This window comes from Drosophila subobscura, chromosome E (assembly GCF_008121235.1).
Source record: "Drosophila subobscura isolate 14011-0131.10 chromosome E, UCBerk_Dsub_1.0, whole genome shotgun sequence".
In the NCBI taxonomy this organism is placed as follows: Eukaryota; Metazoa; Arthropoda; class Insecta; order Diptera; family Drosophilidae; genus Drosophila; species Drosophila subobscura.
In genome coordinates, this window is record NC_048531.1 from 1,205,293 (window position 1) to 1,221,933 (window position 16,641).

A 16,641-nucleotide genomic window follows, 5' to 3' on the forward strand; every position below is an offset into this window, starting at 1 on the left:
AAGCCCATGAAACGATACCCTTTGCATATTCCGTTTGAAAATATGACAGAGAATTTGCATATGGCTGGGAATCTGCAGACTTCTTTGATTGGTGGAGCAGCAAGGCCGTGCCAAGGAATATGCGCCCGTTGCAAAGTTGTAAAACGGCGCCTCCAAGCACCCTTCCTATACAACATTGGATAGTTTCGAGCCCAGATTGTCGCCATCGCCCCTTGGCACGACCCTTTGGTGTAGTACTTGGTCCCAAAAGGAAAACAACTTAAAACATTTTGTTAACAGCCCAGCCGGGTCTGTGTCTTGGCAACAGGAAGATACTGGCGTTCAAATAAGTTAAGCAAAACGAGAAGGGACGTGTGAGACGCTTCTTACGCGTCACAACTTTTATACCCTGCACTCAGTACTACATCTGTACATTAGCGGTTATTTTTCAAATTTTAAATTTTTTCTTCATCTGTCATCTACATCAACAACACTACTCACGCCAACACGACAACAGCTTTAGCTCGCCACCCTCCCCTAGAGACACACTTTGAAGAGTCAAGGCAGAGTCGCGGCAGAGGCAGCGGCAGAGACGTGTCAGGGGCAGAGGCCATAAACTGCGCGAAGCAGAGTGTGAATGAGAGAATGTGTAAAACAAATATAAGCTGCGGGACGGGGTGGGTTTGGCCTCTGCAAATTAATTTCTTCATTGTGGCTATAATAGTGATCCAATCGGATCCCAATTTAGTGATCTGACAGAAATGGACATTCCCTACGGAATGGCGTTTTTAGTTTTCTGTTATCTTCAAAATTGTACATTTGGGAGGTTTTCGCCTATTTGAGGGGGCGGAAGGGGGCGGGGCTCATTTTTGAAATACACTGGTTTCAGTGTGAGCATACAGCAGTCTGGTGCCAAAATTTGGTGGCTCTAGCTCTTATAGTCTCTGAGAACTAGCCGACAAACAAGACGGACGGACGGACAGACGGACAGACAGACATGGCTCAATCGACTCGGCTATTGATGCTGATCAAGAATATACATATATACTTTATGGGGTCGGAAACGTTTCCTTCTGTGCGTTACATACAACCGTTATCCGCACAAATACAATATACCCTATTTACTTTTCGAGTACCGGGTATAAAAAAATGTAAATAAATCGTCATTGTATGTTCGAAAAAAAAAAAAAAAAAAAAATATCAAATATCAAAATCAAATCAAATCAAACTAAAATTTAAAAACAAAACAACAATTATTTCCGCAGTGCGCGATCGCAAATACAATCATGTTTGTGTTATTTCTCGCGCTGTGCAGGGAGTAATTAATAAACCCAGAAATAGTTTGCTCTTCTTCTTCTGGAAGAGCCGGCAATTTTTGCGGAGTCAGCATGGAGCCCGACTCTGAACATGCTGAACCTGATCAATTCGCAATCTCTACGCGGATCCCACCAATCTCTTGCCGCCAAGTGCTCCTTCCCGGCTATGCTGAGCTCACTAGTATCCTAGAGAGAGAAGCTGGAAAAGGAACCTGTGATGTCCACTATCTTGCCGACGGCTATGCCACTATCGTATGCCGTAACCTCAGGGGCTACAACGTCATAATGCAATGTCTCGAAGGCTCTGAGGCACCCGCAGTTTCTGATCAACGTCGTGCTTTACTCAATACCTATATTTTGCAACTGAAGAAGAATCCAGCTCAAAGCTCCATATCCAACAAACGTCCAGCGACTCCAAATTCGCTTGCCAATCAGTCCACGCACAGTCCAACCTATCTCCTCCAAAGCCAAATCTCAAAACAGGTTCGCAGAACTTGACCTGGAAGAAGATGAAATTAGACAGCTCGAGGGAATTGACGTCGATATGAACGACGATGAGGAGTTGCCGAATGCCGCGGATCCCACGCCAACCTCTGCAGTAAATATTACTCCCAATATACAAGCCAATCCAGCACTATCATGCTCAGCCAATGGGGCTTCTGTGGCAATGACCCGTGAGTCAAAGCCACCGCCAATCGTTCTGCTAAATGTGACCAACGTTGTTGCCACCATAGCCGAAATCAAGTCACTGATTAGCTTGGATAAATTTCACACTAAGTCTACTCCCACTGGCGGGCTTCGCATCATGTGCAGTGATGTGGCCTCGTTTAGAACACTCCAAAACCACTATAATGGCGAGGAGTGCGCCACCAAAAGCTACACATAACAGCTTCAGGAGGATCGAGGATACCGCATCGTCATCCGAGATCTACATCACTCAACGGAACCTAAATATGTCACTGAAGTTCTTGCGGGAATGGGCCACGAAACCAGGTATGTCAGTCCAATGTACCGACGCGGAACGACTGAGGGAAGCAAGGTACCAATGAATATATTTAAAGTTGAGCTCACGCCTGCCAGCAACAATGCAGAGGTGCTCAAAATCAACAACATTGAAGGCCAGAGGGTCAGAGTCGAGGTGCAAAGACGCACCACCCCAATTGTCCAGTGCCATAGGTGCCAGCGTATCGGACATACGCAAAATTACTGCCGAGATGAGTTCCTGTGTGTCAAATGTGGCGCAAAGCATCCCTCCACAACCTGCGCTAAGCCTCCCACTACGCAGGCAACATGCGCAAATTGCGGTGGTTCCCACTCTGCAAGCTACAGAGGCTGCATAGCCTTCAAAAATGCGGAGAAACGAAGATTGCCACCCACTACTGATATCCAGCGTGCTAATGCACTCCTCCAGGAATTGAATATGCCTGACATTCCTAAGGCACGAAATCAGAGTCGTAAGCGACTCCCCCAGCCCAGTCGTAACCGTCAGCAGGACAAAAATCAGCGCCAGAAGAGTGGAGCGCGCTATCCATCAAATGTACCTTCTACATCCAGGCAGGTAGTAAGCTATGCTGATGTTGTTAGTGGGGCTGCTGACCAGCAGCAGCAACGTAGATCCCGCTCTGGGAGACGCGGCGCACCGGCTTTCAGCGCTCCGATGCCTTTAAATCAGCACCAAAGCAGAAATCGCAGTAAGAGCACTGCCCGCAATACAAACGTCAATCTTAACAACATCAGTGAGAAGCTGGACAAGCTTATCTCTCTCCTCTTGCTAACCAATAAGCCACTCAACAAATCACCATCAAATCTGCTCCAGCCTCAGTCAAATTTAGAGGCAAGAATGGAATCTCTGGAAAACATGCTGAGCGTTCTTATCTCGCGCTTCCCTGCTGGGTCTAGACTCAATGACCAGCAAAATGCATGAACGCCACCAACAAATAAAAATAGCTTTTTGGAATGCTGCTGGGCTGCGTAACAAACTCGCTGAGCTAGAGGCATTCCAGTCCAGACATAATATTGACATAATACTGATCTCAGAATCTCACCTCACGGACAGCACAAGGATTGAATTGGAAGGCTTTCATGTGTACAGTGCGAGTCATCCATCAAATAATCGAAGGGGTGGTGCGGCGGTTCTTGTAAGGGCTAGCATTCCTCACACATCCTTGCCAAAAGTCTGCGAAGCTCACATACAGATGTCAGCAATTGTGGCCTCACTGGCCTCTGGTCCTCCGATCACAATCGCATCGATATATTGTCCTCCAACCAGAACCCAAATCTGGTCCAAGTCCCAATTCAAGGATATATTTGATGGTATGGGCAAAAGATTCATCCTCGCTGGAGATTGGAATGCAAAAAGTCAGTGGTGGGGAAACCCCAGATCTTGCGGTAGAGGCATTGAATTATTAAACTGTGTACAGGAAGGCGAGCTAAATATATTAGCCACTGGATCTCCCACTCACTTCCCCTCAAATCGTTCGCAAAGACCATCCGCTATAGACTTCGCGGTCTATAAGGGTGTCCAGCACAATCTCATCCGCATAGACTCAATGCACGACCTGGGATCGGATCATGTAATTCAAGTCATTAGCATAAACTGTCATCCCTTACCTAAAGCAAGGGAAGTTTTATTTACAAGCTCCACCAATATTCGCACATTTCAAACGCATCTTGATCAAAGCATTCATCTATACACAGAGTTAAGAAGTGGGAAGGACATAGATGATGCTATTGCCATCCTAGAACGGAACATCTTTAATGCTGCTGAAGCCGCCACACAACCAGTCAATAGCCATCCTTCTCCTGTTACCCAACATCGGCTGCACTTGGATCGGCAGACCCTAGTAGCTATAAAGGCGAAAAGAATCTTAAGTAAAATATTCAACAAAAGGGGAAATCATAGCCCGATACTCAAACTCACCTTAAACCAGCTGACAAACAGGATTAGCAAACGGATTAAAATGCTCAAGGCCAGGCGGATGGAAAGCATTCTGAGCAACATTGACCCATCAGATCGCTATAGTATGAAAAAACTGTGGCGGCTTACAAGCATCATCAAAAGACAACCCACTCCAAACTTACCTGTGCGAAAGCATCATAATCAAGGAGAACCACGCCCAGCTGATCCGTGGTGTAGAAGCGTACAAGAGAAGACTGAAGCGTTTGCTCAGCATTTGGAGCAGCGTTTCACGCCGAGAGTCACCGCAGATCCAGATGATAGGATAGAAATTGAAAATGAACTGCTTCTCCCCAATTCATCAAGTCAAGACCGAGTTAGACCAATCACTTCGAGCGAGGTGCTAGGAGAAATTAAAAAATTAAAGATCAAAAAGGCTCCTGGTTACGATCGCATATGTAACAGATCCATAAAGACGTTGCCAAGCTCTGCCATTGATTACCTGACTCTTATTTTCAACTCTTCACTCAAATACGGACACTTCCCAACTGCGTGGAAATGTGCTAAGGTCACGATGGTCCTAAAGCCAAAGAAGCCCTCAGATCAACTATAATCATATCGGCCAATCAGCCTGCTCACAGGTTTCTCGAAGCTGTTGGAGCGCCTCATTCTCAGCCGGCTTTTTGAAGTGGAATCTTTTGAAGCTGCAATCCCAGAACACCAATTTGATTCAGATGCGAACACTCTGCTGAGCAGCAGATTGGTCGTGTAACACAGTTCATTCTGGAGAGTCATGAGGCCCGGAAGCATGTATCTGCTGTGTACATGGACATACAGCAGGCCTTCGACCGAGTCTGGCATCAGGGTCTTCTCTAAAAATCAAAAGATTAGTTCCTGTTTCACTCTATCGCATACTTACCAGCTATCTATGTGAAAGATCCTTCAAAGTAGTGTGCTGTGGTAATACTGCCTCAAGCGTAAGGAGTATTGCTGCAGGAGTCCCTCAGGGCAGCGTCTTGGGTCCGGTCTTGTATAATATCTACACCTCCGACATGCCGCAGCCGTCAGTCAGATATCCAGCTACAAAGTTGATAGCCACGTATGCAGATGATGCAGTTTACATGGTAGCTGACAGTTCCATAAGGCAGTGCAAAATCATCATGGAACAGCACCTGATCAACACCCTAGAATGGACAAAAAAGTGGGGCATCACAATCAGCACTGACAAGACAAAGCATGTTCTTCACACTCTCTCACCTTTCCAGCAGGAAATGTCTTCAAATGTTCCAAGAATCGCTAACCAGACTATTGATGATAAAGCTGCACATCCGTATCTCGGGGTCACTCTGGACAGGAGGCTAAACTTTACTGGGCATGTCATGGCCGTCGTTGGAAAGGCAAGAGGCCGTATCAAATCGCTTAACTGGCTCATTGGCAGGAACAGCAAACTTCCACTCCGCATAAAAGTTATGCTCTTCAAACAGATGATAGTCCCTGTTTGGAAATACGCCATGGCAGTTTGGGGGCCGCTGACTTCAAACACACAGATGGCGAAGATACAGGTTATCCAAAACGAAGCGCTGCGAAGGATTGTAAATGACCCTTGGTACGTCCGAAACAGCGTCATACATGCAGACCTTCAGATACCAACTGTGGAAGAAACATGCAACAAGTTATGTAGTGATTACTACTCTCGGCTGGGGATCCACAGCAACCGTATTGCTAGAAATATGGCACTCCTTCCATACGCACCTGCGAGGCTGTCCCGCCTCAGGCTGAGATACACATCGATGATGGCACAGAACAACTCACACGACGTCAGAGCTCAGATCAGAGAGCAGACCAGAATGCAGGCGAGAGTACTGCAGGAACGACAGGACAGTTTCCTAGCAAATCAGTTCTCCACTCATACCGCAAACAGCAGAGGCGGCACCACAACAACAGCCAGCAACAGCAACAACAATCTGGAGACTTCGGCGGCGGCGGCTCCTGCGAATAATCAAAATTCTCCTGTTTAATTCACAGATTCACAATTGAAAACCAACAACTCACCTGATGATCTCTTTTCGCCTGGGGCAAAATTGAACTGCAGACGAAATCCAACTTGTTGGAGCTGTTTGGCAGTGCGGTGTTGTTCCACTGGCACATGGACATGAATCTTCAAACGCATGGGAAACTGGTGCCTCTCAGCTGCTTGGACTGGACAGGGATGCTCCTGCGTATTGCTCTTCCTTCATTTCGCTTCTTATTGGCACATATTTGCAGACTTCATCTGCAATTGTAAATATTGTAAACAAACCCAAATTCGATAATTATTTTTTTTTTTTTTGATATTTCATCGCTACTGCGAAATTGGTTGGTCGCAGAGATGAGTCCGCATTGACCAGGTACTTCAGTTTTGTGTGGAATATTATAAAAAAGTTACTGAAAATTTTGAACTCAAAAACGAGTTGTTTGCCGAACGAACACTAGTAATAGAATGAATTCGATAATTAATGTATATACTATATTTTTAAGATATCGATAACTTACCAATAAGGTATTTTTTTCTAGTATAAAATACCAAGTCAATTTTTTCTGCCAAGGCTGTGTAATTTAGTATGTAAATTCATAGCAGGTCTCATTTAATTTTGAAAAATATGCAATGTAATATGTATAATTCGAAATAAAAAAGCTTTTGCAAGCTCAATTCCCCACCACCACCCCGCTTAAGCGGCGTGCGTCTGGCCAGGGGAATTGACTTGCAAATCGTCATTGTATGTTCGAAAAAAAAAAACCAGCCCAGACGTATAATAATTGTTTCCTTTTTTGCCGTTTGATGGCCTTAAGCTCGTTTAGAAGCACGGTGATCATTTATCTTTCAACTTCAGCGGCATTGTTGCCTCCATTTAATTGAGACTTTACACTCTGTTTGCTAGGTACCCTCTCGGAAATTAAAACAGATCTATACGAATAACACACAAATACTATCAATACCACACAAATACTATCGATACCACAAAATACTATCGTCTGACTATCTAGATTCTTTCGGCCTTTTTTGTTGTCGATCTGAGTACTGCCTGGCGAACAGCCGCTAGAAAGTAACTTGTGCGCACAACATTTTCTTATCGGTTCCATACGAATATCATCCCTGATTTTTTTTGCGACCCATTTTTTTCGATCTGAGTACTAGGCTTTAAGCACAATACTCAGACACGCAAAATATTATAATTCCGTGCGGAGGAGAGGTGAAGGCGACGGTTCGGACTCGAAACTTTCAAATTTTGAATTTGAAGGGTGCTTGGGGGCGCAAATATTCCTTGGCACGGCCTTGCTACTTCACCAATATAAAAAGGCTGCATTTGTTATTCACAGACATTTGCATTTGTTATTCCCAGACATATGCAAATTCTCAAATATTACTGATGGCATTTAAGGAATATTTTCAAAATGCGGCATGTGCAAAGGGTATTGTTAGATGGGTTTCCATACATGTACACATATTTGTATGATTTATATTACTCACATGAATAGACAAACAGCACTCCTGGTTTCTTTCCTGCAGAAATAGGTTTACTCAATGTTGTCGGCGCTTATTTCTTTGATTGTCCTCCTCCTCCGCTAATGCAAGAGCCGCCAATCCCACTAAAAGTAATCTCCTGCATGGATCCATTTTGATTTCATTGTTTTATTAACCTTTTGTGAACTTTTCACACATTTTCAAAAACTAAACAAAGCCAAACGGCTTCCTGAGAAGTGTGGCTGTAAGGAATGCGGTTTTCACCTCTGGTCACACTCTGCTGCTAGTAAAATATATTGCACAGTTTGCTGGCAAACGTGTTTTCGGACTTCAGTACAAGGCTTTAAGGAAAATGTCATACGTTTCGATATTTTCAAAATGAGAAGGTATATTTCATCGATAAGTCCGCGGTCACACCGACTGTATTAAACAAAAAAATTATAAAAACACAAAACAAAAAAATGTCGACGGAGGCTGCTGCTGCCGAAGATTCGAGTGAAGCTGCCTCAGATCATGATTTTATAGAGTTGAAGAGCATGCAGGATGTGGAGGCATGCGACCAGCGGCAATTATACCAGTATATTGAAAAACTACATGGAATTATCCGCAAATACGACACCAGGCTTGCAGCCAATAAACAAAAGCTGAAACAAGTAATAATTACAATTTACTGTATGTTCGTTTGTAAAAAATAATGATGTTCCAATTTAGTTGAGCATTGAGATAAAGCCATGTCCGACAACCATAAAATCTAACACCGATTTGGAGGAGGAAGAATCGCCTGCAAAACATGATAAGAATAAGAAGGACCCTGTCGCAGAATGTAAGTTCAAGTAATGAACCAATTTTTTATTATATTATAGTTACAAATATGTGGCCCGGCCCTTATTTCGTCTTACTGGCCACTGCGGCGACAAGAGCCGCACCACGACCTGAACCATCCTCCGATAGCATAATATCAAACTCCTTGTCCGACTTCACCAGCTTATGCATTGTGTAGCGCATGTAGGCGTCAAACTTTGGGTGGTACCTGTACACAGAGCCATCCATGCCAACTACAATGCGTCGATTCGAAATTCTGTTGATCAGGCCGCTGACGCCAATAGCAACCAGGGTTGCCGCCCGCTTCGACACACACTCGCAGATGTACCTGATCTTCTGACAGTCTTCCACTGATGCTTTTTCCAGTCCAAACAGCTCCGTGATAATGGATCTTGTTTTCGGAAATTCGGGAAAAGAGTCGGACTCGATCTCGGAAATGTATCGCGTTTCGAAAACGTCTTCATTTTTTTGCATCGCGGTGGCAAAGTGTTCCCGTCGGTTGCTTAACTTGAAGAGGACTTTGCGCTGTATGGCCCGAATCAGTACTAAACGAACCAATCTGCCGAGATACATGCCGGATGTCATTTTTTCAAATAGTTGCTCCGACTTGTTGATCGACGTATCGTCCACCTCGCGGTCATATTCGGTGCGCAAGAAATCAAGTTGACCGCTCTCACCGAATGCTCCCCACTCTGCATTGACTAGGACCTGGCGCTGGGTTCGCTTAAAATCCGGGTGCAGAAGATCCACGTTTGCTACGTCTTCGACATAGCAGGCGTTGCAGCCTGTTCCCACGATAACACCTACACGGCAGTCGGCATTGCGGTGTGCGCACGACATGAGGGTGCCTGTAGTATCGTTGAGAATGGCCACGACGGCAATTTCCACATCGCCCCGTCGCTGGATGGCCTCGTGCAGCAAACGACCCACGTCTTCGCCTTCCACCCCCGGGCAGCCAAAACCCTTTGTCCAGCGCACCAAAATGGCCTCCTTGAGCCCAATCTGCTCGCAAGGAAACGAAAAGGTGAAACCCAGGGGCAGATGTGAATTTCTCATATCGTGCTTTTCCACAAATCTGGCCAGGCACTCAGCGATGTGATCGAATAACTCGACGCCAGGGCCAACCATCAAATCCTTCGGCACTGCATATATCTGTGACTCCACCGTGGCGTCGTGGTGTCCTTTGAGGGAAACGAGGAGCACCCGGAAGTTGGTTCCACCCAGGTCCAGTGCCAAATACTTGCCCATCTCGTCGCCTGTCGGCAAGTCCTGCACATAAGTTGGGAAACACTTGGTGTTGGCCTGCACATGTGTGGACCGCTTCAAACCCTTTGCTATTTCCGCACAGAATCGGCTGTACACCTCTTGAACCTGGTAGTCGCTCAGCACAAAGGCTTGCATAAGTTCTCGCACCTCCACATCCAGCATTTTGATTCGGCTAATCTGGGCTCTGGGTCCAACCGCTTGCCTCGAACGAAGAGTAACGACTAGCCGCATTCGCCGTGACAGCACACCTCGATTCGCACTATTCCCCGATAAGAGTCGCAATGCAATTCAGCCAGACGTAGGCACAACTGCACAATCTGCTGCAGGCCTTTCGTAGAAAATTAAAAACAAAAAACACCTAAGTAGCTGCGTCTGAATCTAAATCTGAATATGAATCGGGAACTGCCACTGCACGATGTATGCTAATCGCTCTGGCTCTGGCATGCTTACTGCCTCTCAATTGCTGGCAATAGCTCCTGATTTGCCACCCTATGTACGCCGTAAGCCTTAGCCTTCACTTAAATAGTTTATGACGCATATGGCTGCATTAAAGGAAACAAAGTACAATAGAATTCACCTTCTCTCAATTCCTATACGCAAACAATCAATCCCCATTTTACGACTAAAGTGTTTGCATTATTTCCAATACGATGCAGTGGATATTCCATCTTCGTTGACATTGGTTGACACGGTTTTATGCTTTGTGTATCACCTGCCCGGGTCGCTGAATGCATTTACAAGGAGTACGTTCACAGTTCGAGATCCATCCACCCACGGCCACTATCAGCCGACTCCGAGGCCGGACATAAAGCATGCGTCAAGCATTCAAGCATGTTAGTGCCTGAGATTAGCGCCGCTACCCTGAGATCCCACTTGCACGTTTAATATAAAGCTGCTTGAAAGCCGCACAAGTGAGGGGACGTTGGGGTGTCGGTGCGATTTATGGCCTAGTGGCTTAGGGCGATAAGTTAGGTAGGGCTCATTGTCCCTTGCAATGTGTTGCGCCATGGAGTTAAAGCGGCTGTTGTATCATTTTTAGATTCGGCTACGGATGCCTTCAGTTTTGTGGACGAGATGCGCCAGGCGGCCAAGCATGCGGAAAACCTAAACAACTTCGTGTATGAGCCGACGTCCGGCATGTACTACGATCCGAAGACAGGCTACTACTACAACGCGGTAAGTACGCAATAAAAAACGAATGTAATCTTTATGACGTCCCGTTCCGCTGCGTTTTGGTCGGTTGTGTGCAGAACGTTGCGCTGTGACATTCAGAGGTTATCGCTCTGACGGGCCCATGAAGATCGTGGGTACGAATTGTTTTTAACCCGCTCTCGTGTTTCTTCCCAGGAGTACGATCTGTACTACGATGGCAACACGGGCTGCTACTACAGCTACGATCACGGCAAAGACTCGTACGAGTTCCATTCGCAGGCTCAGGTGCAGGTGAGCGGGCGTGGACATCCCACTGGCGCCCAGATCATTAACCGATGTTCTTTTCTCCTTGGTGCGCAGCACTTGAACAGCTGCGCATATAGTAGACTTTTAAAGGGTTTTCACAAACTGAGCATAGACCGAATGCGTAGCAATGCATTAGGTAAGAACTAAGACCCAGAACGTTCGATAAAAACGCGGATTTCTTTTCTTTCACTGGTTGCAGGCAAACGACGCAGCCAAGCCCGGATCGGAGCCCAACGTTGACGAGGATGATGAGGTGGAGTTTGACGAACTCGGCGGCGTAATAACGGACACGGCAACGCTGCAAAAGATTAAAACTGAAAAGCAGAAGCTTAAAGACCGAGCCGAAAAATCCAAGCGTAGGGCAAAAAAGAAGAAGAAAAAGAGCAAGAAGCACAACAAGAGTAAGCGCAAGAAGGAGCGTATCTCTAAGCCGAAAAAGAAGCGTCGCAATGCCGATGATGATGGGGACGCCGAGGACGGCGAACTCCAGTCCAGCGACTTCAGTACCAGCTCCAACTCCAGCGAAATCGATAGCAGCAGTAGTGGCAGTGAAGATGACGCCGGTGTTCCCGTCTTCAAGGCTGCTGGACGCTTTCAAGGTGTTTAAAAGATCCGATCCGCATTTTTATCTAGCCTTCTGTGATGGTCAGCCTAGAGTCTTCTAATACAAAACTCCCTTTGTTCTCCCAACATCCATAGACATCGCCAAGAAGTATCCGCCCTCGCTGCGGATCATTGTGCAGGAGACAAATGTGGAGGAGTTAGTGGTCGGAAGCCTGCATTTGATCACATACAAAGGCGGATCGTTGGGTCGCGAGGGCGAGCATGATGTCATCATACCGGATGTAAACGTGAGCAAGAGTCATTTGGAATTCTTTTACGAGGCCAAAACGGGAATCTATAGATGTCGTGACCTTGGCTCCCGGAATGGCACCGTCCTCAATGGCATGCGCATGGCGAGCGAACCGATGGATCTGGTTCACGGGAGTGTCGTCACCATTGGACAGACTAGACTCTTGTGTCATGTGCATGAGGGTAACAGCACGTGCGGACTATGTGAGCCAGGTCTGTTGATAGAGACGCAAGCGCCGGTGACAGCCACAGCGTTGTCATCCACTGCGATGGTATTGACACACAAGGAGCAGCTGAAGAAGCTGCAAAAAAAATACGGTCTGGAAAATGAAAGTGAGTAGGAGTTGTGGTGTCTAGCGGCGACTTGTTTCTCTTATTAGAACGCATGCCGTTCATCGCTTTATTAATTTACAGAATTTGTTGAGGCTAGTGGCAATGGACAGCACAAACCAAACTACAATGATCGTGCGGCAACGCGACGCGTCAACGTGGGAAGTAGTACGGACAAGGAAAAAACGGAGGTGGCCTGCGTGCATACGTAAGTGCCTCAATGCTGAATAGTTTCTTGCTCCGTAGGTAGCGTTAACCCAAAACCCTTACTTATGTTCGCAGCGAGATTGCCAGCTCCAACAAAGGGTTCAAGATGTTGAGTAAGCTTGGTTGGCAAAGGGGCAATACTTTGGGAAAGACGAACGCCAGTGCGGGGCTGCTGACGCCGGTAAACATGTTACACCCCATAAAATACTCATATGGATAACTAAGATTCCTAATATCTATGATTTTTTTCGATAGATCAATGTGGTGGCCAACGAGGGAACCAGCGGTCTGGGGAGGAGTTGTAACAAATTATGATTAAGGAAAAACGATATAGTCTTTAAGACTATGAAAGATTTTTTTTTTTTTTTACAATGATTCTAAATTCGAAAATATGGGCAATGATTGTGAGGGTCTCCTATCAGGCACCAGCACAGCAGAAGGAATGTCTTCGGTTGTTATAACCTTAAGTCCGTAAGCAGAAAGAAAGAAAACAAAATTTTGTTGTTGATCCTTTCGAGAAAAAGAGGAACAGGACCGTATTTTCCAGTCTGAACAAGTCTCAATTAATCTCGAGAGAATAAAGGTCATTCATCTTCGCTACTAGGTATAGAACCAATTTACTCAGAACTATCGTTCCTAGTATCCTGATGAAATGACCTTTATTCTCTCGAATTAAAATTAAAAAATCGATCCTGTTCTTAAAAGACTAAAAGGATAAATTTGTTACAAATGGCGGTTTTCTGAAGTATTGACAATATAAATGTTAATTTCGAAACCTTTGCACTATATGCAATGATACCAGCCAGGACACCGACATTTGTATTGCCCATAACATTTAAAATTGAAAAAAAATCTTTCATAGTCTTAAAGACTATATCGTTTTTCCTTAATCATAATTTGTTACAATGTCGGTGTCCTGGCTGGTATCATTGCATATAGTGCAGTGTACGACTACCTCGCCGAGATTAACATTTATATTGTCAATACTTCGCCTTACCGCCATTGTAACAAATTATGATTAAGGAAAAACGATATAGTCTTTAAGACTATGAAAGATTTTTTTTAATCATAATTTGTTACAATGGCGGTAAGGCGAAGTATTGACAATATAAATGTTAATCTCGGCGAGGTAGTCGTACACTGCACTATATGCAATGATACCAGCCAGGACACCGACATTGTAACAAATTATGATTAAGGAAAAACGATATAGTCTTTAAGACTATGAAAGATTTTTTTTTTTTTTTTTTTTTTTTTTTTAAATTCGAAAATATGGGCAATGATTGTGAGGGTCTCCTATCAGGCACCAGCACAGCAGAAGGAATGTCTTCGGTTGTTATAACCTTAAGTCCGTAAGCAGAAAGAAAGAAAACAAAATTTTGTTGTTGATCCTTTCGAGAAAAAGAGGAACAGGACCGTATTTTCCAGTCTGAACAAGTCTCAATTAATCTCGAGAGAATAAAGGTCATTTCATCAGGATACTAGGAACGATAGTTCTGAGTAAATTGGTTCTATACCTAGTAGCGAAGATGAAATGATATAATGAAGTCTACTGTGATCTTCTTCTATGCAATATATCCACTGGTCTGGGTCCGACAATGATCAGATTCCCAGCTGTTCCGAGCTGGATATATAACACAAAAACTGAACTACTTTAAAATTTGGATCAATATTGGGTTGCGGAAGGGATTGGGAAGGTTATTGGGGAAAACGTGAGGGAACCTATAACCATAGAATATATAGTTGGTAGGTACGGCCATTCGGGCCCCACGTTGGTAGATACGGACCATTTGGGCCACACGTTGGTAGATACGGACCATTTGGGCCACACGTTGGTAGATACGGACCATTTGGGCCCCACGTTGGGCGCCATTTATTATGTAACGGACACGGGAAGTGTCGTCTCGTCAGCACTCTCTGTCTACTAAAGGTTGGCCGGCTAGGCTCAGGGAAAATGGGGTGGGTGTTGTGCTGCGAAAACGAACTCCGTCACCTAACAAAATCGTAGACAGATTTACGGGAACTGGGATCGGAATTACAAACCCGGACGGAACTTAAGGTCCACTACCTACTGTGAAGAGCAAGGTGGTTGTGCTCTTCCCTCTTGACCCACCCTCCATGTAGAATAACATAAGAATATGCCATTATGGTTCTACCCAAAACCTTCTGCTGCTGCGCTATGTGCCTTAGGAACCCCTCCCAAAAATCAGATTAGAAATGCATGTTAATCGTTATAATTTTACTTTGACTGGTATGACTTCATGTTGTTTGTAACCCCCATTATTTCTACCCTAACCCTTAAAACTATTTTTACTGCATGTGTATATATATGTGGGACTAATTTAAGACATAGGAATTCAAGAGAATGATCAAATATGAATAAAAATAATATAATCAAAATATAAAGTAAGAATGAATTAATTAAAGGAATTAAATGGCATAATTTTAGTGATTGTAGTTAATAATAATTCACTTTATATATGGTTAAGCATGCATGTCTCACTGTGTAGACGCTATTCTCCTGACCCGGAGTGTATGTGTATATATGTGTGTCTACTTACAGACTTTTAAACAGCTGCTGGTGTCGTTGGGCCCAATTTCACGTTTGCAATAAAAACTGTTAAAGAAATGTAGAAATATGCAAAATAACAAGAAGCGTTATGAAGAGGTATTTTAATAATACCCTTCCATGGACACAATGAGACCGATGATGCACCTTTTAAAATCTATTCTTAACTAGGCATAAATTTCATTTTTTTTCTTCTTCTATTTCTAAGTTAACGTCTAGGAATATTTAATATTATTAAACGATTTTTTTTTTTTTTTTTTTTTTTTTTTTTTTCACCACCGAAACGAAGCACAAGCGTACAGCGTATGGCATGAAGCCGGCAGAGTGATTGTGGAAAATTTTAATCCGTTGGCATCGGTGTCACAATGTGTAAAATACTCTATTAAAACGGCAAAAGTTTTGGTCATTGAGTTGGAGTGAAAATTCAACAGCCTCATCATGTATCTGTACAATTTGACGCTGCAGAAGGGAACGGGTGTGACGCACGCCGTCCATGGCAACTTTTCTGGCGGCAAGCAGCAGGAGATACTCTTGTCACGTGGCAAGTCGCTGGAGCTGGTGCGACCCGACTCGAACACCGGCAAAGTGCACACGCTGCTCTCGACGGAGATCTTCGGCTGCATTCGCGCGCTGATGGCCTTCCGTCTGACGGGCGGAACAAAAGATTACATCGTTGTTGGCTCTGACTCCGGCCGCATTGTTATTCTGGAGTACATGCCCGCCAAGAATGCATTGGAGAAGGTGCATCAGGAGACGTTTGGCAAGTCGGGCTGCCGCCGCATTGTGCCGGGGCAGTACTTTGCCATCGATCCCAAGGGTCGTGCCGTAATGATTGGCGCCGTGGAGAAGCAGAAGCTGGCCTACATCATGAACCGCGACACACAGGCGCGCCTCACGATCTCATCTCCGCTGGAGGCTCACAGAGTGAAACTACTGGCGTTCCTAGGCCAGTAGAGAAACGCAAAATAGCCAATTTAAAGATCACCCAGGCGCGATATCAGCGGGCCAACGACATATTCGAGCAGTCCGACGAAAGCGATTGAAAGGCATTTACATTGGAAGATGGAAACACATTTATTTAACAATTACTCAAACATATGCGTAGGTGTGTGTGTGGATTATGTGTGCATATACTTTTAGACTTGTATATAGTATTAATTAAAAATCTTTCTATACGGTTAAGCTATCAGTCAATTGATTAATTTAGCTTCGCTTTAAAGAAAAGTAGAAAATGGTAATGTTAAATAAATATGACATCGTTCGGCTACATATGGTCTGGTGTGGCTAAACTAAGCGCACGGAAATCAATCGTTTAAACTAATAATTAAGTTGCCTATGTTAATGTTAAATACAAAAGCCTCTTAAGATATGTGGTTTCTCTTGCAATATATGTTGGATACGAGGGCTTGCAATATGTTGCAATAATGTTGTATGGTGGATAATA

The 16,641-nt window shown here is 44.6% G+C and overlaps 2 protein-coding genes across 3 annotated transcripts; one reads left to right on the forward strand and one right to left on the reverse strand.

The window, feature by feature from the left end:
* Positions 1-8,125: 8,125 nt before the first annotated feature.
* Positions 8,126-16,566, forward strand: LOC117889851 (angiogenic factor with G patch and FHA domains 1). Of its 2 annotated transcripts, XM_034794350.1 has the most exons (10): positions 8,126-8,346; positions 8,405-8,516; positions 10,821-10,957; positions 11,129-11,224; positions 11,439-11,838; positions 11,939-12,424; positions 12,506-12,629; positions 12,704-12,809; positions 12,884-12,927; positions 16,123-16,566. In XM_034794350.1, the coding sequence occupies exons 1-10, from the start codon at positions 8,155-8,157 to the stop codon at positions 16,238-16,240; spliced, it is 1,815 nt and encodes a 604-aa protein (XP_034650241.1). In that variant the 5' UTR covers positions 8,126-8,154; the 3' UTR covers positions 16,241-16,566. The 2 variants fall into 2 exon arrangements, with proteins under 2 accessions (XP_034650241.1, XP_034650242.1); XM_034794351.1 differs by lacking the exons at positions 8,126-8,346; positions 8,405-8,516 and adding an exon at positions 10,182-10,281.
* On the reverse strand, positions 8,513-10,015 carry LOC117889853 (hexokinase type 2). Its single transcript, XM_034794352.1, has one exon. The coding sequence runs from the start codon at positions 10,010-10,012 to the stop codon at positions 8,579-8,581; it is 1,434 nt and encodes a 477-aa protein (XP_034650243.1). The 5' UTR covers positions 10,013-10,015; the 3' UTR covers positions 8,513-8,578.
* Positions 16,567-16,641: the final 75 nt, after the last annotated feature.